The sequence below is a fragment of the Varroa jacobsoni genome, unplaced genomic scaffold (genome assembly GCF_002532875.2).
Source record: "Varroa jacobsoni isolate VJ856 unplaced genomic scaffold, vjacob_1.0 scaffold_793, whole genome shotgun sequence".
NCBI lineage: Eukaryota > Metazoa > Arthropoda > Arachnida > Mesostigmata > Varroidae > Varroa > Varroa jacobsoni.
This window is the reverse complement of record NW_019213695.1, coordinates 154,928-181,276: the sequence shown is the minus strand read 5'-3', so window position 1 is coordinate 181,276 and position 26,349 is coordinate 154,928. Positions and strand designations below refer to the sequence as shown.

The following is a 26,349-nucleotide window of genomic DNA, read 5'->3' as shown; positions in this document are numbered from 1 at the left end:
ACTGAACAGCAAAATTAATTTATATATTTCCTCATCTACGATCAGAATGCACATCTAATCAATGTATGTGCGGTTCGCCTCTGAACAGATAATCCGGAAACCATTGACGGCCTCGCTTTGTTGTTATAGTCCATTAATTACCATTGTTAGAATCCAAACGTGCACTCACGTTCTGAGGGGAGTCGGAGTTACACGACTGCGCATTTTCTAGTCCGTTTGTGATTCATCATTATTCTCTAGGCTTGTGAAACGAAGGCATGTAGGCAGTTTAGACTTAGGAAGAACACTTACTTGAGATGCGTTTTTTTTATTAAAATATCATTATTAATATTATTATCAACATAGTTTTCAAAATCGTAGGTATACAGAAAAGTGGTGATAAATGTTTTACACCAAAGCCTCAACACTGCCGCGTTACATCATCACCATGATCATTACATTTATTAATGTCTGCAATGTTAATAGAAAAAGAGGAATAACCATATTAATAATCTGCTCTTTATATATGTTAGAAAAGATTAGGGAATAAACTATACAGCATCTTCGTTACGGCAATTTTTAGATTCGAGCATTTCATGAATATCCATGGTTATATCATTGCACGAATGTTTTGTTGTGGACGTGTTTTTTATGATCATTAGGAAGTTCTTACCTGCAGGGTGAAAGTCCCTCGCAGTATGTCCTTTCATAAGTGGGAGCGCATTGAGCACCTCCATGGCGCGGATTTCTGATGTGATGATAATCCGTGACACGGGTAGAGTGAAGTAAATGCAAATGGACGTTACTATAATTTTCGCTTGAGACTCTGGGCAGTTATTGTACCAAGCTACAGTCACATGATAACTGAGATGCACGCTAAAATCAATCGAATGACGAGTCCAAAACCACTGTATACAGCAGATCTACTTGGCATCCTTGATGGTAGCGGGATATTCGAATGGAACTTCATTTGAACTGAAGGTGCAAAATATACATAGAATAGGATTTGCAATTGGAGAAGCCGCGAAAAAATCTTATTCTTAAATTAAGCAATATCGACACAATCGGAGTGCACTAACCTCTTAATAGAACGAGTGCGTTCGCGAAAACCGCTACCGCAGGTTTTTGAACATGGGCCCCAGCGAGTCCACTGGCTCAATTGGCAATCTATTGCTGTTGAATAAGTTACACAAGTACATACTTTGCTATTAACAAGTCTCCATAAGCATACGCATGTGGAGGCATTACGTTATTCAAATACTATATAATAAAAAGGGAACATATGTTGAGTTTTTTGCAAACAAAAATATATTACGCAGGAAAGCAAAATTTGCTCAGAATCCTCAGTACGATATAACGGCGTACGTAGTTCACGGCCGGAATGATTCTTAATATCATTCAAATTAATACTACTTTAGGTGGCGAGAGGAGTTAAACGTTTTTTGATATTTCGGTAGCTATAAGACGTTAATTGATTAGTCAAAATAATGCTTTAGTAGTAAGTAAAGACCAAAACACGAACCGCTACTCATTTGAGTACGAGACAACTTCATCTTGATCAGACAGATCTCATTAAAATCATTTGGTGTCTTATTCCTAAATAATTCTAAAAGTAAAAGTTACTTCAATGTCACCGTCTGTGCTTGTAACAACTCACCCAAGTAAAAATGAAGGCTGAGCTGTGTTGAATAGAGAGTTCAATCCTTGGGAGATTCGAATGATATTGCAATAAATACATGATTTGCCGATTTACTTACTATTTAAAATAACTAAACCGAAAATATTTATATTGCAATTGCACAATTGGTTTAATCTTTTTTTTTCTATCCAACTGTGTTGCCTAATGATGGCATCTAGATGTTTATGCTGATGTGAAAACACAGCTGAATACGACGAATTCTCATCACCGGTCGGTTACTTTACCGTTCTCCCCTAATATTCTTTCTGCTAAAGTCGTACAACATTTTTTTTTTATCTATCTTTCTTGTGCCGTAGGCCACAAACTAGCAAAGTTTATAGGATGCAGTGGTACTTACGACAAGGTGGCGTGTCGCATCGTCGACGTTGTATCAGTTTCTCAGGACACGGTCTTCCACCGTTTTGGGCTGGCGTGATTATTCGTCGGTAACTGAAATTTCAGGATTCAATAAAGAAGAGATAATTATTATTATCACGAAATAGAATATTAAACTAAGAATATGAGTAAGGCGAGGCGAAGTACTTCTAATATGATTTCAAGTTCTTTCAGGACTGTAGGAACTATTAAAGCTAAGGTAAAATACATTAGTGAAAATAAATAATTTAGAATTATTAAAATGCTGTTACCGTTCTTTGCGACTAGTTCCACAGGTCTGTGAACACTGGCTCCACGGTGTCCACTGAAATTATTATAATTGCTTAATTCATTCTTCTAAGCTGTTATATACTTTTTCTTTTCAATATAATTCTTATATATCAAACAAGCAAAATATGTATATACACATACCTATATTAGAGACACATTTTTCAATATTTTATCTTAACTCCGCAAAATGAGCTCGTTTTGCGGTCAAAGTCATTTTAGTACGAAGTACTTATGTAATTGTACGCATAGCTGGGTATAGAGAGGTAAAGATTTTATGGTCCTATTATATAGATATATATATAACATGATAAGGTAAGAAACAGGATTACATAAAAAGCAGTCCATGTCGTGTATAAAAAAAAAAACTGAATTGGCGATATTTATAATCACGTATGGACAGAATGGTTAATGGACTTTTATGTTTCCTAATTAACCTCCTGTGATAGGAGACACGTGGTTACTGCGCAGTTTGTGCTATGCAGCAGTATTATCGTAGTTGTCCATGGCGTTGTTAAGACCGTGTAGCATACGGATACATAAACTCTTGATTGATAAATGAATTTTTGTGTGATGATCCACTGAAAAATCAGCAGCTGCCTGCAGTAAATTTATTAGTGCACCCGTAGCTCAGTATCGGATGCAGCTATAAGATGAATGATGAAATAAACTTTTTAAATTTAAATGAACTAAATGATTACCTTGCTAACAACGCAATCAATAGATCCTGCTCCACCAGTTCGGTGTCCTCCAGGACCACTATGGGATGAATCTTTCTGTATGGGGTCGCTCTCACCTGGAAACGTGGGGCCGCCTGAAACTATCGACGTTTCTTCGCCGATGAAATTTGTCCACTCAATTTACCTGAGCTTCATTTTTGCCATCATGGCTTTTTATGTTATTAACATGACTGCGGTTTAGTTTTATAGAACCACATAGAAAATATAAAAACGTTCTGAACGCCATACGCGGTTATCTAGGATCCACTTTGGAGTTGTTATAAAGTTAGTCATTATATTAGAATTAACGTACCCGCCGTATTGAGCGATACGTTGCGGCCTATAATAAAGATATGATAATTGCTTGTTCTGGTTTAGCGTATCGCATCAGGCAGGTGCGGTTTTCTGTATAGGCGATAGTATTTATACTGTGATTGAAACGCATTTGAAGTAGTGAGAAATCCCGAAACTACTCACCATAGTCGCCGGAGTCTCCGGTTAGAGGTATCTCGCACTCATCCCGACATTCTTCGTAAGTTTTGAAATTGTTAGCATTGCCATGGCAGCCAGTGTACACAAAATGTACACATTTTCGCTGAAAACCACAATGTTGATAGAAAAACAGCCTATAAGTGTATCTCTGTAATTATTTTTGTTTAATGATAGGACATCAAAAGAAGTTACGCACGAAGGCGACGAATTATTAAAGAATAAAGAGCACGAGCTCACTGCTATCATTAGTATTATTACCATGTAGATTGTATTCTATTTTGTAGAAGGGCTTACGTTCATGCGCAAATGTCATATTATATGTTATTTCACAACATTAATTAATCTTTTCACAATTCAAAACAGCTTTAGGGCAAAGTATAAATTATTTTCGATTGTTTGTACAGAAAAGCCTTTGTTTTTTTTATGATTCTTCATAGCTGTTTAAAATCGGCGCTCAGGTCTACCACTTACAGAGGCTAGCTGAAACTTGAGTGATCAACATAAGATTTGTGCTCAGTTATAAAAATAAATCTCTTTTCTTCAGATTCCCGGGCCTAAGTGGTTCTAGGACTACGAATGCATAAAGAAGCAGGACCACAACATGAGCTTCACACAGTTTCATGTGGGCAAATAAAGATCTTAGACTACTTATGCCAACTGCATACAGGGGTAACATTTGTGCACCACGGGTTTTCTTTGCTCACTAAATGTAACAAGCACTAAGAACGGGATGTCTAGACACTTAGCGACCTTAGAGCTAACCAACCATTTTGCTTTTAACAGATAAAAATTTAAACTGCATCGATAAAGGGTACCGCACTTATGAGTTGATAAAACAAGTCTCATGTCTTCTGACAACTTGACAAGGTGTTGAAAGCATCTGAAAGACAAAGATTTGAAATTGCAAGGTCGCACGTTCATCAGCTTTTATATATAAGCATGGGCAGCTTAAAGCCAGCTGCATTCATCATTTTTTGGTGAACTCTAATGAATAACATGAAAAACTCATTGCGAAAAATGTTACCTTCCAGAACTCCAATAATTACATATGTCGTCTAGAAAATGAACAGTCGACCCTGCTATTAAAAACCTTTCACCAAATAAGCCGAAAATTATTTTCGGCGAAAATACTTTGAATCGTCCTCTTCTGTGCATATGATGTGTTAAGATCTTCGAAATAAATGATCTTAAACTTTTCCCATTTTTAGGTATTGCTTAGATGGCTAATGGACATGCGCTCTGACATAACCAATACGAAAGCGGAAAGGCCTGACGATGCCAATTGTTGTACATAAAATATATTAAATGTACGCGAAATGCGGCAACTGTTTTGTTTGAAGACAGTTGTTTGAAGCGATTGAGGGCTTGTGACCGCTATTGGAGAGATAACCGGGCAGTCCCTGTGGTGTCGAGCTATTTCGGCATTCCACAATACTACGTATTCTCATAAAGGATTCAACACAGACATTACTTGTCGTACCATTTAACCAGAACTATACAATGTTATAAAAGATAATAATTTAATATCTCTGTATGACATAAAACACTTCTGAATTCTGGCTGAAATCTGAGTATTATTAGTTTACATTATACTTGTTGTATATATATACGAGCACATACAGGCTCGTACACTCGACTAATCTAAATATAACATAAGCGATAGTTTTTAAAGATATTTATAATTGTGTATATATATAATTAAAAATCTTGACGTGGTGAGATGTACTCCTGTTTGGTCGAAATTTTCACAAAATTCAGACACAAAAAACCGGCTTTTCCTGGATTTTACCATTGACTGGCGTGAGATCAGCTGCTTGTTAAATGGAGCACGATTCTCGTGATTTTTTTTAGCTTCGATGCCGCGTATTCAAAAGCCGTAGATAGTTATTGGAGTGTACAATAGCTCTTGCCTGAATAAGTGTTTTTTTGGAAAGTGTAAGTTTTCTCTACGATTTTATGAGTTTATCTTTTTGACTAGTAGTTACTGCGAGATGTTGCTATGGAACGAGAAACTTGCTCAGCGATCACCTTTACCCTCTGTAAGGAGCGGTACCTATTAACATTCGGCAGTGCTGCGTCATGACAGATTGGAGCGATAGTGTCGGTGTATGCCAACAATTGTTCCCAGTTGATTCTTATCAGGGCTATATGCCAGATAACATTATCAATCTGCATTGCTCCATGTAATTTCAAGCAGCTCGTTGTACAGTCCACCGCTATTAGAGAGATGCACTGCAGCATCTAGATGGTAGGATTTTAAAGGTTCAGGTATCACCTGCATGTGTTTCCCTTAACGGCCAAAGTACACCATCGAGTTGCGAACGCACCTTCTTCTCAAACAAGTCAGATTGTGAACAATTAAAACCAATTTCAAGGTGAAAATACGGAAAATTTTTTATTCTGTTTTGGGCTAAGCAAACTTTGCTTGCAAAGGATTGCTTAGTAATGCCTAGTTGTTCCTATAACTGCTACAGGGACGTCAGTGTTACGCATTACATCGGTAACATTTTCCTTAATTTTAAGATCACTCGTGCTTTCCTATACGAAAAATCGATTGCATCTGGCCTAGTAAAATGCCACAATTCTTAACTCTTACGTGCAGTAAAGAGCTGTCTGCAGCTGGTAGCAGTGATTATATTGAAATGATAAGTTCGAATCATAATCAACATGCAGACTTGAATTCATAATTGTATTGTAAAGAATATATACTCGTCATTGGCTTACCTGATCAGGGTTATAATAGTATCTTTGGAACTGACCACGACAGGCACGACCTTCGTCCTTTGGAAGTCGACATCTCTCTGAGGAACGTGGACGGGGATAGCTTTGGGTTATTCATTTAATAGTAGTATAGATTCAAATTTCTATTTACCTTATTACTATCTATAAAAAGGCGAGTAACTATTCGATAATAACCTGCCACATTAGATAGATTCTCCTGGTCTGACGTGCTCTTAAAGATACCCCCTCTCTTTTTTATGCTGTTCAACGTTTCTATTTAGCAAAACGATTAAATATATCATTTTGCCGAAGCCTATTACAGCACAAAATTGATACGAGTGTTCTACTAGCAAAATGCGGCATTCAGAAGCATTCGTTACTGACACAGCTAGTACAGAACAGTTGTTCGTTCCTCTTGCGTCCTGATCATTTGAAGTCGACAATAATCGTAGTACTCACCGTATGGTTCGAGACTGCCACACTCGTCACCGAAGCAAGCTTTTTCTTGTAAAAGTTCCACGCCGCATTGATTCAGGGTGGCAATCCGCTCGTCACGATATAACCTATGGCAAAATGCTCATTCGTTATGCGATCATTGTTCTCAATTTCCAAAACAAGTACAATTATCAAGTTGTTATAGTACCTTGTGCGTTGGGTGATGCCTTCCCCACAACTTTCCGTGCACGGAGACCATTCGGTCCACTCAGTAACGGCACATTCTGAAGGTATCTGCAAAATCAGATCGCATCCTTACGAAAAGTTTTTTTTTTTTGCCATTTTTGAATAAAGCCTCCCGCGTGACTCCATCAAAGCACAAAATAACGATGTGTTTGCAAAGTGCGTTACTTTCGCTTTTAATAAACATACACATTCTAACTGTGTGTTTTTCTTTCGAAAGTTAACTATCCATCCACAACTATATATTCAACCTTGAGCTCAATTAAATAGTCCAGTTTAGCTTTGAACTCATACTACCCAAGCAACTTATTGCATAGACATATTCGCGTTGTATAGATCAAAGCGTCACTATTGAAGTAAACTGGTTGTACGAAACGCTTGTGTCGAAGGAAGCTGTCATCTAAGAAGAATGAACCCAATGGCCTTACCACATCATCAGTGCACTCCGGTAATGTTCCTTCGCATGGAATTTTCTGCATTAACTCTTGAGAGCAAACCTGAAACGGTAAATATCAACGGTGCCTTATTGCGTGGCTTTATGTTCAGTGATTACTCTTGACCTAGTGAAACATCATTCTCACTAGTCCCTGCGTTGCAGTCCATCTAAGTCAATATCTGTAATCTACCTTGTTGGCCATTTTATTTTTGAATCTTCTGTGTCTAGTTCTCCAGCCACGACCGCAAGTAACGGGGCAATCTTCCCACGAAGACCAGGGTGTTGTTTCACAATTAAAGGTCCTGAAGGAACATTTGAAGGTAAGAAGATTGAACTTATATGTACACAGAACAAAAATTTTCCAGAGCCAATATGCTCAATTTTTGAGTAAATATATCACCGGCAAAAATAGCACCTGATATAGTGTTTGCACTAAATAAAATCGATTCTTTAATTTTTGGATAGTTTTTAGACGACCGCGTACAGAAGCGATGTTTTCTGTTTATATAGAATTCATTTTATTGAAATTGCCAGCAAAATTATTTGACTACGAGCGCAAATAGGTAAGGGCAATGAAATACCAACACTCACCCACATTCTTCACAGGGTATTGTATGAACGAGGGTGCTTCGACACTGTGCTGCTTGAGCTTTTTCGAGGAACTTAAGTTCAAATAAAAGAACAAAAAAGTAACTGAATTTTGTTTGTATAAGTAGACTTCAGTAACTGAAAAACTATGTTTACGCACCCGTTCTACATCTACAAAGAGGTTATATGTTTATTCGTTTCTAAAAGTCAATTTCTTCTCTCTTAAAGGACTTGACAGTCTAGCCCAAATTTATGTTTTTGACAGAAGACATATATATGCGCATAACAGGCTAGGACTAAGGACTTCTTGAATTTCCCGCGTACTGTCTTTTAAATGACCCAGCTACCGCGGCATATAATATAGAAATAGACGTAGACACGCTAGAAACGGGCTACTCCTACTTGATAGGCCCGTGATCGAACCCGCACGCAATTTTGATTGCACGGCCCAAATGCTGTCCATTCGTGTGATGCACATTCATCTGAAAGCAACGCCCGACAGACACATGATAGGTAACTAAGAATGACTTTTAAGTGGGCACTCTTCTTTGGGACAGACGAATTATAGCATAACAGATACTGTTTCCAACCAGGACTTGAGTCCAAATAACATTCAGCATTATGATGGACATAGCGGAAGGAGATAGCGGTATCGCCGGTTGTTTGTCTTTTTCATGTTACTATCAAGTGACTTTTAATAACAACAGGTATTTGCTACGATATGTGGTATTGGTTTCTTTCAATACCAATCATCATGGAATCGTTTAACTAATTTTGGGTATTTTTTTAAATTCTTTTTTTTTTAATTTAATAAGTATCAACTTGAATTTTGATTTAATTGGATTTTATCTGTACGGTTGAAGAAGGGTAAAAGCTTTGAGGCGATTATTAATGTCGAAATCGTGCACTTGGACGAGTTGCAAGCATTTGATGCGTATCACTAATGCTGATAATCATACAATAACTAATAATGTAATACCTATGAACAGTCTGCGGTTCAACATCTATACCCTGTAAAGGTCAGAGATAGTCATTTCATTTTTGTTATTACAGATGATACTACCGGGTTCGGCTTAGTACGGCTAGTATGCGACTTGCCAGTTGTACGTTGCTATCAGTCAAAATATAGCGATATTCCAACAAATGAAGTATATTTTCAAGGATGTAGCAGCACCTCCCAAAGTTCTCAGGAACGACTCAACATTTGCATGTCTCCTTCGCAACGTTCAAAGGAGAAGCTTGCTATTTGTATCGCATTAGAAGTCGCATGATATTGCGCGCTGCGGCGTTGACTTTCGGTCCGACGATAAGTGGTAAAAAATTGACTCCGTATATTATTACATTGGGGACCACTAGAGCGTATTATTGATGCATGCTCTGAGCAACCAGACGAAATTTATCCATAACTGCTTTGCAATGATACAGCGTTCTTTATCGCTAAAACAACGGCATCGCATTCCACAAACGTAAGACATCGCAGATCTTCCCACGGGAACAAGAGCAGCGGCTAATCCCAAGATCGATGAAAATTATAACAAACCATACAGAGAGTCACACGCCATCCCGTCTATCGACGCGCACTTCGGCGTATCCATGGTTTCGCCTACGCTCAGGAACCGTTTCGAAATTACCCATGGGCGGTACTCGAACGAAACCCTATTTCGCCAATGCCTTATGTGCCATAAAATTTAAAAATAAAACGCTTCCGCCAAGGGTAACCGGTTACCTTTTTATTGGCTGACGTGGGCCTTCTCGTCGAATTTCTGTGTGCTCTTGAAATGAGAAGCGGAAAAGTTAGCTCGCTCGTTTCGCGTACCTTATGTAGAGCAAATCATAATCCAAATCATGAACGGCCTAGGGCAGGCGACGAGAGCCTTAATTTCGGCCGTACAGAGTGTGTAACAGAGACCGTAACAATAAGCTACTATAAAGAGAGATTGGTTTTGGCGCGCATCTCGGAGCGCTCTTCTTGAGCCAAGAAATCTATCGAGGTTGTTCAAGTAGTTTAAGACAAGAGCCGACCGCTCTGATTCGGCCCCGTGGCGCAAGAGTACTCCATTTTTACAAAAATTTGTCGCGAATCTTGCATTTTGATTTTTACTTCAATCTGGAAAAGGTACAGCTCTTTCAATAATTGCAATAACAGTCGAATATCTTAATTGAATTTTGTCGAATCGGCAAAAATTATGAGATCAAGATTGCTCCACATAAAACTGTATGGGCCTAATTAACTCGACTCCTTGACAAAGTCTTGACATCTGTGTGATTCTTCAACGGTAATCTTGCGGGCCGTGTTCCTCAAGCAGCAAATTTTGAATGATAGCGACCACTCAAGGCATTGGCAATTCATGTCTGTTCAATGGGAGCAGTTCACCCGGCGTCAAGATGAACGTTGTCTATTGAAAGAAGTGTCACGACGCTTGTGATTGAACAATTCGGGATTACAAAGATCGTTTTTTAAATGGACAGAATCCAACGTGAATTTCCGCTGCTGACCTAGTTAGATATAATAGAGTCATTTGCACAATAAATCGGGCCAAATTTCGATATGGTTTAGTACTTAGATTGGTATGGGGTGACTTTTCAGTTTCTTTTTGACGGTGCATTATTAATTATGCCTATAATGTAATAAAAATAATACTTCTACCTAAAACGACATAACATTTACTTAAAAACATTCAGTCTAATGTAACTGAACCGACTTCTAATCTGATTTACGTAGTCCGTCGATAGAGCGTTTTACGGTAACGCGACAAAAAGACAAATTTTTCACGTGAATACTTTACGAAGGCAAGCAGCACCCCGCAGGGATGTTAAAAAGATCGAACTGAATGATGAAAACTCCAGTTTGCTTTTCGTTAGAGGTAAAATATGTGCGAAACTTCTTACTGTTCGATCACCGTTTCTTGTTGGTGCGAGACAGTCAGTAAACAACATGAGAATTCTGCCGCTATTCAATGTGATCCTTCGAATAAACTGATCCATGACCATAAGGACTAGCTTTGGTATTAAGTTGTGTTCGAAACGATCTGAACGGGACATGGAAGACAAGCTTTTTGTCGTACCTCTCATATCATCGATTGGTTGATCCACTGTTCCCGCCATTCGTTCCTCATCAGCGCCGCAAACCTTCTCGTACAAACGCTGCCTGTAAGCGTTACACAGATTTATATAAACACGTAATATACCTTCATTAATATTGGGTAGTGAAAAAAGCACTTCTGGAATTTTGTTCTAGTTCTATTATTCAACGTAACAAATATAGCACTAGTGGTCTTTACATATAGTTAGGAAGAAGAATCACGTTTGGTAATTCAGATCATAAAATACTATTAATGATAATGTAGTTAGGTTGGTTGTTGTGTGTACCTTGAAATGGTCAACCTAGCAACTGGCTTCATGGGTGTACCGGTTTCATCGTAAAATGGTGCTTCTGGGTCCGGTGGATATGATGAGGTGATTTTACGTATACGCTGAGGAGGTTCTGATTGTTCCACTGTTTCCTGCGGCCGTTCATATTTGTAAGCAAAAAAATGTACTTATGTTAGATGCGTATACGGTTCCTAGGAAACAAAGCTTAGGAAACGTAAGCAGCTGTTATCTCTCGGATCCTTGGGTTGTGCAGGAACACTTAATAATGAGTGCCAAAACAGGCAATAAACATCTGTCGTAAATTCGAGTATCTAATAATTCACTTTACAGATGAAGATACTAGCTATTATTCCATTCGAGTTTCATACATCACTCTCTGTGCAAATTTGTACCAGTGGACAGAAATAGTATACTGCTTAAAACACTTAAAGATTTAAAATAGATACTTTCTGATTTTTGTTTACCTTTTGAATTTTTTACTGGCACCAGATCGAAAAAATCAAAAGAACATAAGTATAAATATAGACAGACGTAAGTAAGCACTTCTCTTAACATCAGGAAATATAAGGACAGAACAGCATCATCTAGGTAAAAGGTAACGCACTAGAACAAATCATTCGATGTCTAGAATTATCAAAAGAAAAATTAATTAGTATATACCATCTTTATAGTTCTTCATTTATATATTCGGTGTGTACAAAGACGGCTCTTTAAAACAGATAAGATATTAAACACGCTTTAGTTAAAGAAGGAATCGTAGGTTTTGCTCTATAATGAGAAGTGTGTCTGAACTGAGTTGAATACAGTTACGCTCGATAGAGTATATTAATCGTAAAAGTCATGGAAAATCAAAAGAACATTCTCAATTGTATGTACATGCTTTTTGGCGGCCACAAAGACAAACGTGCATATAAAAACATTCATAGAATTAGCAATTTTTCAGTAGTCGGCTTCATGAAGTTGGCACATTCTAAATAAGTAATGTCGAAAGGCAGGTTACGCATTATGTCTAACCGAACGTCGCATACAGCACGTTGCATGAAACACTTTGCCTGAGGAACCTCAGATGGAGCAGGGAATGAAACACTGAGCATATTTAGCAGGATATAAGCATTGAAGAGAGCATGATCGACACCAGTTGATCCCCTTGTCATATATACTTAAAAATTAGATTTTATCTCATAATGGCTTACGGTCGATTCTGTTGAAAGCCTTCTTTTAATTAAAATATTATGTAAAAAAATCGCAATTATCCTGATGCGTGACGCAGTTTTGTAACATACAAAGCAATTGAGTTAAGAAAAGCAAACAGGTTCGAAGTGAACCCATACTCCGCAAATCCATGGTTGTAAGCAACCATATTTTTTAAGCTGGAGCGTTGTAGAAAACAGAACACCGCGGGACAGGTCGATAGTTCAAAAGCTCGTTTTGGCCCCTTTTCACGAATAGAGATAATATAATATTGTATCCAAACAGATCAGAAACGGCACCAGCATTGCAGGAACGTTCAAACACTAAACACTGGCAATGCTAATCGCGTATTTAAACAATTTTTCCTACTTTTACTCAACTGTGGACATTTCCCGTCACACGTTACAAAGAGATATAGAAGAAGGCAACAATAACGACATCAGCACGAAAAAATGTCCATCTTCGCTTCATTTCCATCGCTCTTTGGCCTATAAATTCTACCTCAAATTAACCCCAAAAGTAAAGAGAGATCATATGGCAAAACACATTTCTCGCTAATTTAAAGCAATTAAATTGGCTCAAAGGTACATGCCTATCTCAAGTTTGTTATCGAACCCCACCGCACGGCACCAAATCAGTTAGTTTGCTTCCTCGATAGGGTACTATTGTTCATCGAGGGTCTAGTGCGACATTAGGACTTACCGCCCACTTTTCGTTTCAGCGGACGCCTCACGCTTTCGGAGATAAATTCGATGAAGTACACGTAATGTTCTATGAATTTGGATCTATGTTAAACTACGCATGGACGGTACTAAGTGCTTAAATCATCCTGTTATTAAAGACTATGTATGATTTCGCTTAGAAAGCTGTTAACTTACACATCTCAAAAACACATTTTTTCCTCCCTCTTAGACTATTTAGGAAAATGTTTATATGAAAATTTGAGGTTTACTAATTTTTGTCATCTGCCTGACAAAAAAATGAATAACTCTTATTAAACTCAATAACACGTCTGGTAATAATTGCTATCTACCGGGTAGTAAGTATGCCCTTCGCGAGTGCCAGCATCCCACGGGTAAAGATTGATGATTTTTTCAGCAACCCATGTGCAGTTGGCTAGGCAAAGTTCAAGTGAGGAAACCCCAACCATCCAATCGGGCGAAGGGTTCATTCTGAAAATGAAATAAATCAATCACAGTAATATTTGGAACTAAGTTCCACGGTGTTAAGGAGCGTTTACCCATGATAGTGGCGCACCTTGAAAAGAAAAATCTCAATGTAAATTGTTTGCGAAAGCTCTATTTTCAATGGTACAATTGCCCAAGCTATGGTTCATTTCATGCTATTTAAGCTAAATGCATACCTTGAGAGCAATGAGACCACGTGATTCTTCCGGTCCACCCGAAACACCGCAAAGGTCTTCTTCTTGAGATTCGGGTATCTTAATCCTTGTGCCTTGATTACCGTACGAATGTTTCCAGACTGTAAGGAAATACTAACTATGATACTAACTGTTGCTGGTAGTTTGTAATCTTTTTGTCACTACCAATACAGGTGCGCTCTTTTTCATTATTATTTAGGTCTTTTATATGAATTGTGTTTCGAACAAGTTAGCTGTCTACTTGAAGTTCTTTAGAACTATATCGTTATCTAAACAGCGGCACAAACTTAGATCATCAGGTGCGCAGCCGGATTGTATCTGTTCTATAAGACATCAATTTAAAGAGCTTCCACAGGTAGAAATTTCCAACAAATATTAGACAATCTAATACATTCTACTTAAATCAAAGTATTCGTCTCTTTAAAAACTAGACAACTTTCTTAACCGGAATCAGCGGCTCGTTGAGAACTCAGTAGATTATCCACTTGGCTTTGTTTTTGTATTTGGTGAATTTAGGTTGGCATTTTATTACTTGCCTGAAGCTTAAGCTCGGTCTCTAGTGCTTTTGTAAGTCCCGTTTCCGCAAGATGTCGAACGCCCTCGGTCGCAAAGCCTCCGTACTCCCAGATACGATACGAGGCAGCATGCGATGCTCCCGTAATATTCGAAAAGCGCACATCCCATTCATCTGAAAATCAATTGAACGTCAAATGAATTTATGCAATAAAACTCGAAATCAACATCTGTCCTTAAAGATGAACTTGAGACTCCTACTAATGTAATTTAGTTTTTGTGTAAACTCATATATATTCGGCAGCAAGTAACTCTTGCTTAATCCGACTCCGTAAAATTTGTGAATAAGGGTGTCAATGGAGGTTTTTCGAATCGAAAATTTATGAATGAATTGGCGTTCATAGATTACTCCGCAAACTTACTTTCAGGGTAAGATTTAGGATGTGTGTATCGCGACCAAAGACCCTCGAAGGCAACCTCGTATTTTGCTTCTTCGCAGGCACAGCATTGTTCCAGTGTTTCACCTTGATCGTCGGTGTTTTCGAAATCCTGACAGAGCTCTCGGGTGAGCTCTCCATCATCCGCATACCAACGTTCGCCTTCTTCAACTACCGAAGCCCTAAGTGATCCAGTTCGATTTAAATTGCCATTTTTTTTTACGGCTTTCTCTATTCTGCGATAGAACCATGTGTTACTAATAGCTTTCGGTGCATAGGTGACGCAATGTCCCAATAAGTTGTAGTTCTATTAACATTATTACTACTACGAAAACTAAGTATCCGTATAAAAGGTCGTCTATACAAAACAAGCAAGTGGAGTATTATTCTGTTTGGAGGCAAGTTAAATGATAATCGACTGAATGGAACTTTTTTTCAAGAATTCGTAAACTGATAATTTTTTAATAATGCGAAAAATATTGGAAAAATTCGAGCCATAATCTCAGACCAACCTTTGTCGTATAATTAACCTATAGTTGCTTCAAGATGTAACATAGACGGGTGTAATAAAAAAAATACTACAGACATGTTTCTTTACATAGGTAGTGGACGGACTCACTTGAAGACGACGCAGCCCGATCCAGATGGCGGAGCTGTCCAGCGGACGGAGGCACGTGACTTCTGAACAGTCGACGTTGCGGTTACTGAATACGGACAATCTTCGGAGAACCTTGTCAGCTGGTCGCTTGAAAGCTGAAGGATGACATTGAATTCTCGTCAGTACCTGCTACGAGCGACTTTTTATTCACACAGTTATAGTTTTATTGAAAGGTTTGTTGTTGCATCGAACTTTGTAGGCACATTGTGCTAAATTGTTTTGCTAAGCAATTTGAGTTTGTTGCAGGTCCTTACTGATACAAGCTGTGAAGCTTATCTATACCACTGCAAACTACATACCTAATAGGAATAAGCACTCTTAGGCATTACCTACTTATGACAAATTCATTATTGTATATATTCATAGTAAAAGATGGATTTGAATGGATGTTTTCTACATTTTTTTTGCTCTGAGTTGTCTTTGTTGTATTTCCGGAATTCTTGACGGCAGATTAGCACGTCCTTTTTTAAGATGATCGTGTCATGGCTAACCACGTTGGCATTTATCTGCTTCGAGTTTACTCCGTTAAAATAAATCCCTTCTGGTGATATGCTATATATTTACTTCATGGAAAGTAAGAGATTCCATTAAAGTCAATGAAGACGGTCCACTTTTCTCAAATTACAGCTTTATTTATGGATGGACAAAGAATTCCCTGGGCATCTGTTATTGCAGTTAGGTGCTAATTATCAAGATTATCAGAGGAGCACTTTTAAAATGTTTTGGCTGCTCACACAATCGAACCTGGACTGAAAGGCTATTAGTTTGGTCTTTCCACATTTGAAAACCCGAAAAGCTAGACGAAGTCCAAAGGATGGGTTTCCTAATATCATACGTGACAGGGCTGAGGTAAAATGAAGTTTTACTAAAACAGTGTCACCTTCAAATGCTATACACGTATATTTAAATACTATGTAATCTCAGTGAACAACACATTACTGTAGGCAGCTATTGTGAGCACTTCCTTTGCCGTTTAAAATTAGTCTAATACAAGTACTTTCTTGAAGTAGATTAGATCCCTACCAACTTGAAACTTAAAAGGTTTCATAGCATAATATGCTACGCTAACATATATACAGGAGTAATCAATGATGTCGGTGTACGTGAAATGAAATGGGTAGATTTGTGGTCCGTGTTTACCCCCAATGGGCTGCCTGTCTCGTCGGTTTCATCTACCATTGGGTCTAAATATCTCACGCACCGACTTCGTAACACAGCTAGTCTCTTTGCGACGGTGTCAATCTAACGCTTTGTCTTACCACAAGTCTAAGTGATGGCGTAAGTGTCCAAGAATATTCTACGCTAGATTAAGCTGGTTGGCCACAGAATTTCTCGATTTGAGATAATTCAATTCTTTTACATTTAATGAGTGTTCATTAAAGTTTCGTTAAAGTTCACTAAAGACGTCGGTTTTAGTTTTGTAGCACCAATGTTTTAGACTATGGGTAAATCTATTAGTGAAACAAAACAGAAACAGCTGCTCATACAAGTGGATAATGCCAGCTCCTTCCATCAGAAAAGTACATTTATATTTTTGAGCTGTTATTTAATAGTGGCGTTTAAACACAGTAAACAAGAACTTCACGTAGGCTTTTTTTTTACAATAATTATTGTAATGTAAGCTTCGTAGCCCTGAAGGTCGGCCAGGAAGAAAAAACACGCGAACACTAAATCTATAGCAGAAAAAGTTACCTTGTTTTGAAAAAACCAGAACATGGTGATTACGTAAAACATATGTTTCTTCAACGGTCAACGTGTCGCTGGCAAAGGAAAGCTTTGTTGAAACAGGCGGGGTCCTTTGCAAGTAGCATATACTAAAATATAAAAAATAGAGTTGCCTATCTATTCCAGGTAATTGAACGACATGAAATAATCAAGTAAGTAGCAAACGAACGCTAACTGAATCTGTAATACGAAATCTGTTTCCAGTAGGCACCGTACAGATGCTTGGGCAAATTAACTTCGATTTAGCCTGTCTTGCCAAGGGCAATAATATCGTCACTTTCATTAAAGTATTGGATCTAAAACAATTATATCAATCAACTCCCGAAAAAATTACTCAAACATTAATTCACTGTTTCACCGGTAAATAGCCGATTGTTTTCTTACGGCTACGCACCTTGAATACTCCGACGTCTGGATTTAAACGATTATAATCCGAGGATTCAACCGTTAATGTAAAGTCGACGAATTTTTGATGGGCCGACGCACCCGGTAATGGTCTTCCTAGGATGGACACTAAAATAACAGGAAACGATCTTACTTAAAGTCATCACAAAAAATATACTGTTTCGTATCCTTGGAAGCCGTGCATATGCTCATTACAGTTATAAAGGCGTATAGTAGTACAATTAGTTTCTATACTATAGATTACCAAGTCGAAAGGTAGAGGCAGACCATCTGTGATAGAGGCTTGAATTAGAATGAATGGAATAGGGGGGCGAAATTGAATGTGGGAACGCGACAAGTTCCAAGAATGATACGTGGTTTTTGTGTATTCTGAGCATTGCTTAGGGCGCCGTATATAAAAATGTTAATATCTTACAGAAAAAAAGAAACTTAAAAATTTTAAAATTCGTGAAGTGCTTCAGTCATACCTTCGTAGGTTTGGCCTGGCACATACTTCTGGGGAAAATTCTCGATCTCAATAAAGAATCCGTTGGTACCATCTAGTTTGCTTGAAGACACTCCCTGGGGCTTCCGGGAGCATATTGCTGTAGGAGCGTAACGCGCACTGTAATATCAATCCGCTTCGCGTTAGACGCGCTACTACCTTTTTTGAAATAAAGAGGAGCACTTATTCTACTCTAACGTGTCTTCGTTTTCCTGTATACACTTGCTTTCATCCCGAATAGTACTATACTAATACCTATACTCGGATGCGTATCTTATAAGGCGACTGCCAGTGAATATTTTCTTTAATTGAGTGACAACAATCGATTCTGCAGAAAAATAAAAGAGCTCTTGGATCGTGCAATACGCAACAATCAACCTATACGTTGATTAGATTTTAAGTCCTTAATACTATGTTGCTTGGTATGTACTGCCGATTTATAATGCTGGAAGCAGGAGTAGACTTGTACTTGGGCAAGATTAAGCGCACAATATAGAAACAATCGACACACAATTAGAAAATAAGATTGCAGCTCAAGCAACATCTATATTTGTTTACTACGTCAAATTATTGTCAGGCTATTCCATAATGTGCAGTACGCAAGCCTGTGAAATACTGGCAGCAAAAATAAGCTCTTAATATATGTTTATTTTTTAAACCGTAGATATGCATACAATATTGTAAAATCTTGACTAAACTTCTTAACCAAAAATATATCGAATCTTTCAGTCAACAAATACGCAACTACTCTTTTAATGTATTTTTAGCGAGCTCAATAAGAAAAACGGTAATGATTTTCGGCAGTGTTAAATCCTAATTAGCTTCCTATAGATGAATCTTTCTGGAGCACTCCGTATATTGCACGTTCCAGTTGTCATACTCTTCTATAAATTGGCCGTTACAGCTGTCTTCTCTGGAAATGTTTAATGGGACAAATTAACGGCAACATAATGGCCTCAGCTACGCAGATGATATTCTCTTTCTGTTGGTTCTTTTATTGTCCATTTAGACGCGAAAATGTGGGTCGTATAACATTTTAGGTCATTAATACAATTATTATTCATTTTTAAAAAGAGCACGATCTGTTGTAGAGATCAGTCACCTGCTTCGTTGGCTGACATTAACTCTGTCGAGGTTATGTCATGGGCGACGTTTACAACGCGGTTAAAACTTCTTATTATATGGATTAACAGACCTTTTTTTGAAATTTGTCGGAATAAGGGTACAGATAGTAATTAGTTTGTAGAGTAAAATTTCGGCCACCTGTTTTCATGCTAAAGGTCAATCTAAAATCGGTATAGAATCAAGGGCGAAATGGAAAAGTTAGTAGTACTATATTTTAAATTCAATATAATATTTACTTCAGAAGTTCTCCTTCGGTATGATGTATAACAAACTGTACGTCACGCATTCGGCTTACAATATGTATAACTTATATATATAATATTTTTTTAATATATTTTTTACACAGAGACTCTAAGCAACTCGTGGTGTCTGTTCGTAAGCTCAAACGAATAAAATCCAATATCGTCATTAACAGTATTATATATCATATATGGCAATTACCATATCCAATTCTCTGACTACTTAAAAATCTTTTTCAGTTTTCGCTTTATGGATGTGAGAATTTTTGTTGCGAGAATTGATAATTCGTTTTAGGTTACTATATTAATTTCCTAAAATCAAAGTGGATTTGAATTTATCGTACAAGGTGCAAAATTGCCCCATCCCGTATAACAGCGTACCTTTTTTTGTGCATATATATATATATATATATATATATCCACACACACACATATATATATATATATATATATATTGGATAGGATATTTGGTCGAAAAGTTAGCATTGTCGAGCTTATAAAAATTTATAATTATAAAAACTTCGCTAAATATTTCTCTCAAAGTACGCAGAAAAACAGAGCGTAGTTAGACCCAGAGTTTCGAAAATTTTTGAAGTTCGAATAGAAAAAGTTGATGTAACGTTTTTTTGTGATAAAAAACTTTTATTGCATATTCTCAATTCGGAAGTTTATATACAGATAGCTGTTTTTTTAGCAGGTCAGTGCAATGATATCATCGGACAGACACGTCTGTGTTTTTGATCCGGAGGCGTATGCAGAATTCAACTAGCGCAAACACATTGTTATAGACACTAGGATACTATACGGGAGTACTAGAGCATATAAATACCATATATATAAAAAAAAAACCAGAAACAAAATGCTCTACGAATATTTTGAGATGTCAAAAATTGATTTAAAAAATCTAACTAACAGTTACATTGCTCCCCAGTATTTTAATAATTGAGTGATTTTGTAAAATTTCAGTAAGTAAGCATTTTTATTTCAACAACATCTAGTCTAGAAGACATCATCAAAGAAACAAACCACAGAGTATAGATATCGTCTTTTTGCTAATCCAACTCTAGTAGAAAACATGGTATTATAATGAGCGTAAGATATAAACCAAAATTAATTTTTAACTCAGCCTTACATTGGGTATCACCAATAAATATTTAATTATTAAACATTTAAGACATTATGAAATATTTAGGAGTTAAGTTTTGAGACTACGAAATTTCGTTATATTTCTCATACAACACGTATAATTCATGAAGATCACATTGTCAAACTGGACAGCACATCGAGGTTACTTAGTCATGTTATATATAACATCTTTGCTGAAAAATGACTCGCTATGATTTAAACTATACGTTTCAGGAGATAAAAAGTGCCTTATACTACTTTTTCTGCGTGTGTCTGCGACGAAACTCTGATGACGGTTTAACAACACAATTCGACGGACGAATCGAGGCTTTCAAACCTTACCGAACGCAAGTACATAAAATTATTTGAATAAATGTAACATTGCTTCTAACACAATGAGTAATAAATGTGGCTCTGGAGCCACACTTGAAAACTAAGCTTTGCAGACCACAGTGAAAGTCACGACAAGCATCGAGGATAAATCGCACCTCACTTTCTTTTAGCATTGAAAACACTGGTACCACCTTTTTTATCGGTTTACATCAAAAATTTGCGCTAATGCTGAATTATGTTGTGTGTACACAAATGGTAGTCGGCTTCATGATGCCGATGATGACTTTGATGGTCATGACATGACATTTCGTGAATGTTTGTCAAACCACAATCGACATTTGTGCGTGACGAAGGCTTGATCATTGATTGTTTCCGGCTCTATTTCGCCTCTTCAAAAATAGTTCAATTCGTAAATACCTGTTTCTTCATAGAAAATCGTTCCTTAATAATCATTTATACTTGCAGAACACAGTGATATATTGTGTGTACTGCAAATATTAAGTTGTAATGACGGTTAATTATTGAGTCGAATCTAAATAGGCTAGGAGATATCTACATGTGGCTGCCTCGTTGAACCTATAATATACACTATCACGCAATAAGCGTAATAGTCACCGGAAAATCTAGGGTCTTCTTCGACTGAACAGCTGTCGGATACACGTCTTGTGAATTGTCTCGTTGAGACCTCGGGTGACATGTAAAGACCCACTGACTGGTTCCTCGTGCGGTCCTTCTATTTTAAGTGGGCTCGGATTAATCCATCAGCCCGTTATACCTTAAATGTCACTGCTAAGCTTTGTAACAGATCAGCGTAATCAATGCGTAAATAGTTCATACATAGAAATTAATGAAAAATATCGATTTTTTTTAACTTATTGTAATTTTTTTCATGAAAAAAACTATAACGAATTAATTTTGTACTTAAGTTAGATACGCATGCTTACGCAACTGTTAGGCACTTCTGCTTTTTACAGAAAGAAAAAAGATAGCTGGATTATTTGAGCATGGAAGAGTGACATTTTATAGGATGTATTACAACAAAAAGTCTCGGAAACCCAGGTACGGAAAAGTCTGAAAAAGTTAGAAAAAGGAAGCCTAACAGGCCGTTCAGCCTAAAATGGATGAGTTTTTTCGACTTTTCACAATAGGCCTTTACTAGAATATAGCTCTTATAACGTGCGTGGTAACTTACGTTCTCGAAGGTAAATCGGTGATGTGAAGCTGTAGAAGTTGGGCAGCGGCTTTGTCGATGAAACACAGTGCCATAAGCACGAGAAAAATAAGCTCGTGCACTGGAAGCTTTCTACGCACTCCCGAGAACACTTCCAGGAGAAGTGTTACACGACTAATACACACCATCTTGATCACACCAATATGCGAGGCTTTACTTCAATTGGCAGTAAAGCTATCTCCGTTTGAGCATAATTGCATGTACGTATTCCTGGGAGAAACACTGTTGTTTATTAACATAAGATCACATTTGTAATAGAACAAGTTCTTTTTTGAAACACGCAACAAATTCATGCCAGAAATGCCAAGCTGAAGTATTGGTAAGTCACACCGTTCGTTGACTGTGGCGCATTGGGTATCAGTGCTTCAACTGCCTCAGCTCGTCAGGACGATCCCCTGTTTGAAACAAAAAGCTACACCGGTAAAATGACTACGCCAATTGATAGACATCGCAAATCGAGAATTTAGTATAATATATTAATTGTGATGAAGGCTGTGCCACTTGCCTAATGACTATTCCTCTGGGTAGAATGGGACAAACGTCCAAAGAAACACTGCGATAAACAAACACTCACATTCACCTAAACAGGGTACAGTGCACTACATCGCTTCAAATGAGCAAAAAGGCTATTCATACAGAAGTAGCAGAGTTGGGCGTACCGAAACCGACTAGAAAGAAGAAGAGCATCACTTTACAGTACTGGGGAATGGTAATATTATTCTCTGTTGAAGCCAAACACAATCAGGTTATGTATGTTCATTAGCTTGTTGTTGTTGTTGTTGTCGTTGTTGTTGTTGTTGTTGATGTTGTTGTCGTCGTCGTCGTCGTCGTCATCGTCGTCGTCGTCATCGTCATCGTCGTCGTCGTCATCGTCGTCGTCGTCATCGTCGTCGTTGTCGTTGTCGTCGTCGTTGTCGTTGTCGTCCGCACCACAGCTATTCTTCTACCATTTCAATCGTCACTATTCTAGAATTCTACTACAAAATCATCCAATTACACTGTACCCTGTTGTATGATAGCAGATTTGTTTTGTTCCTAAAACAATCTCCTGGTTGCCAATATATGCAGATGTGGGAGCTTTTTATGAAAGTACAATCCTTGTAACCCCTAACGCAGAAACGGAGTATTGATTATGCGAAAGGACCCGCGGAACAAGATGGACATTTTCAGTTGAAAGCGCTCCTTGAATGCGCGCACTAAATATTGGTTCTGCACGCTGTCGACGCTATGACGTCATATGATAACGACAAGGGGCCTTGACCGTCTTTAAAGGTCAAAAAGGTCCACCACACCTTTTGCTGCCAATAGTGGCCGGCTAAAAACTACCTTTCTAGTGTTCGTGCGGACTCAAGGCATATAAAGCGTCACCTGTCGTCCGCTTAAACTAAACGACGCATTTTTGTGGTGGGTTTTTTTTCATAACTCGCCGCGAAGAGGGTAACATTACGCGACTCAAATACGAGTGTATTCTAGGTGTCCTTTAAACGGAGACGACAACAGTCATCTTAGCGGAGCGTGAAGCCGCTCTTTGCCAAGACTTAGCAATACTTATTCGGTGGCTATTCTCTCATACACGCTTATGATGGTAGCCGTACGACCGAGAAGCTGTAAGATAATCTCCGCGTGGTACAGCTCTGCGCCTATCATCCGTGGCCGTTCGCTGCTAATCAAGCCAATTAATCAACCGTGTCGTAGTATGACTACGACATCAACTGCAATTTCCACTCTGCTGTTACTGACAGGAATGTATCCATGCTTCGCGAAGTGGGGGGAGCCGTCGACGAGATAGTTCGATGCGCATTTTAAGAATGAACTAACAGTAGTGTATAGAGTAAAATGCAAAACACGGGTAATTTTGCAGGACGTACATGTTCCGTTTCGTTGAGAACGCGTTCCTCCCGCTGTCGTGTGTTGTGGAAATGGGACGAGTAGGCAATCTACAGTCCCTAAAAAGTAGAAAAAGCTACACCGAAGGCAGGCAGGAGCTGCACGTATTCGTTGCGTTACTCGCAGCTGCTGTTTTTTCCATATCGTGGCGCACGGAAGCGGCGGCTTTCCCTGTCGTTTCCATCGCCGCAGAGGCTGCACCAGGCGGTCAGGTACTCGGCGTGGCAGCTGGTTTCTTGTGCTCCTTCACAGCAAAGGCTGCTGGAAAGAGTAGAAGGCAAAACGTGGGGAGCTGAACTACGTCGAGGCAGTGACTGACGATCGTCGCTCGAAAACTCAACAGGCGATTACACAGCGGGGCATCGTACAGTAGGCGATAGAACAGCACCTCAAAGAAAAAGAATCAAAATGCTTAAGGTGAGGGCGCCGCACGAGATCTACAGAGAAGAGATAACAAACCGCCGAGGATGGCGAACTCCAGAGGGAACAGCAGTTGCGTCGCTCGTACAATACTATTTTGGACACCCAATGCAGCCTTCGTATCGTATTTACCCTTTCCATTGACCGGCGTCAACAGAGAAGCCAGACGTGATCAGGCTGTCGGCCGTCGCCAGCGCTCAACATTCGCTGACAGTGCTAGTTATTGTTAGCGGGCGGTGCGTTCAGGTAGCGCTCACCAGTCGTAGCAGTTGTAGAAGCAGTATGATTGGCAATGTTGGCGGATCGTTTTTATCGCTCTGACCAATACCTATCCGCTGACTCGAGTGACCAAGTAGAGCATCCGGTTCATCGTTGACGAACCCATCGCTCGATAAATACACACAGAATGCTGGGACGTTTGGCCAGCCCAAAAAACCACGTTTTATATACGGCACAGATTCCTGCTGATGATCGGATACCGTAGAAAAGATGAGTTGGCCATATGGCAGACAGGCATTATGGCACGACGAGTTCGTAAGCCGGCGTTATTGCTATAAGTCAATACCACAGTCCCACAGTCCGCAAATCATTAAAGATGCATCAGCAGATACGATTGTGGTAATGGGAGGTTCAAGCTTTCCATACTTAAACACCACTTGCCAATAACTTGTAGCTATTGAGCACTGATACATTTGGGTTGCGCGCCATGATGTATCGTTAAGTGACACTTGGCGCCGAATCATAGAAGTTCGGCTTGAACTTGACATCTTAAAATATCAGTTTGTGAGCTCTATGCGTGCACTAACTTCTGAACAGTTAATTTGTTTGTATATTGTTTTGTTATTAAAGCTCTCATAGAAAAACTATTAACCTGGCACGCTACTCTGTGATACATTTAAATCTGTTTAAAGACTAGCAATTTCTTAAAATGAGTTAACGGTACCGTTTAGCATTGGTGCTATTCAATCATTTCTCTTTCTGGATCACAACTGAGCAGACAGCGTGCACCAAATCGAAAATGTTTAAAACCAAATGATGCTCCATTGTCTTAACATGTGCATGCTCCGTGCCTTAAAAAACAATTCGTCTCATCTTCAGTGTTAAGATTATAAAAAGAAAATCGTCGAAAAGAAATCCAATAAACTGCTGATTAGAACGAGTCGACGTCTATATTTTATACTCCTGATTTTTACAGTATGATTATGTATGAGTTTAAGTAAAATGGATAAAGTAAATATATGTTTCACAGGACTTAAAATTAACTGTTTCATACGACGAGAAAAATCTAAACAGTATGTATATATGTACAAAATACACTGACACCTCTACTTGGCTCGGCACATTTGAGGCTTGCTCGCGGCCACCTAGTCATTTGTTATACGTCGAGCTCTCCATATTTACCAAAAAATCTAAATACTGGTTAAATCATCTAACATAAATAGGAGATCATTAGAATTTGGACAACAGTTCTATAGTCGCCAACGAAATTGCTGAAATGGCGTACATCTGTGATAATCTCAAATCGTACTGTTAATAATAACTGTGACTCGTAGATCAGACTCATTGCTGACAAGGCTGTTTGAAGATTACCTGCACGCCGACGTGCATCGCAGATGTGAATAAAATGCCAGAAATAAATCCATAGTATAAAGTAGCATTGGAGTATTGATCACGACCGTGGAAGTGCGTTTCCGCATAGACACAGTAGAGGTTAGAGCCAAACTATTGGCTCTTATACGCAATATTTGAAGACCTGTGCTCCTTAAGCTTTTTCTTTATCAATATGTTTCGCTGGTAACACAGTTAGCACCATACTAAGAACTCGTTTGACGTTCCTTCGCATCGAAAAAGTTGCACAATTACACTCGT

The 26,349-nt window shown here is 38.4% G+C and overlaps 1 protein-coding gene and 1 long non-coding RNA gene across 11 annotated transcripts; one reads left to right on the top strand and one right to left on the bottom strand.

The window, feature by feature from the left end:
• Positions 1-291: 291 nt before the first annotated feature.
• LOC111263832 (spondin-1) lies at positions 292-24,307 on the bottom strand. 10 transcript variants are annotated; one of them, XM_086969813.1, is made up of 25 exons: positions 24,042-24,307; positions 22,135-22,568; positions 18,104-18,240; positions 17,626-17,744; positions 15,468-15,601; positions 14,834-15,084; positions 14,435-14,586; positions 13,881-13,999; positions 13,551-13,689; positions 11,324-11,457; positions 11,020-11,102; positions 8,357-8,436; positions 7,958-8,028; positions 7,557-7,668; positions 7,359-7,427; positions 6,896-6,981; positions 6,712-6,815; positions 6,256-6,332; positions 3,517-3,634; positions 3,022-3,152; positions 2,305-2,357; positions 2,016-2,107; positions 1,059-1,152; positions 653-727; positions 292-450 (listed from the first exon to the last, which is right to left on the bottom strand). In XM_086969813.1, exons 2-25 carry the CDS (start codon positions 22,299-22,301, stop codon positions 444-446), a joined length of 2,604 nt encoding a protein of 867 aa, XP_086825939.1. In that variant the 5' UTR covers positions 22,302-22,568; positions 24,042-24,307; the 3' UTR covers positions 292-443. The 10 variants fall into 10 exon arrangements, with proteins under 10 accessions (XP_086825939.1, XP_086825942.1, XP_086825940.1 ...); XM_086969816.1 differs by lacking the exon at positions 24,042-24,307 and adding an exon at positions 22,679-23,960 and having other exon boundaries at positions 3,022-3,116; XM_086969814.1 differs by lacking the exon at positions 24,042-24,307 and adding an exon at positions 22,679-23,957 and having other exon boundaries at positions 3,022-3,140.
• On the top strand, positions 7,609-10,525 carry LOC147753033 (uncharacterized). Its single transcript, XR_015312467.1, has 2 exons — positions 7,609-7,686; positions 9,008-10,525. It is a non-coding gene; the product is annotated as an uncharacterized LOC147753033 (long non-coding RNA).
• Positions 24,308-26,349: the final 2,042 nt, after the last annotated feature.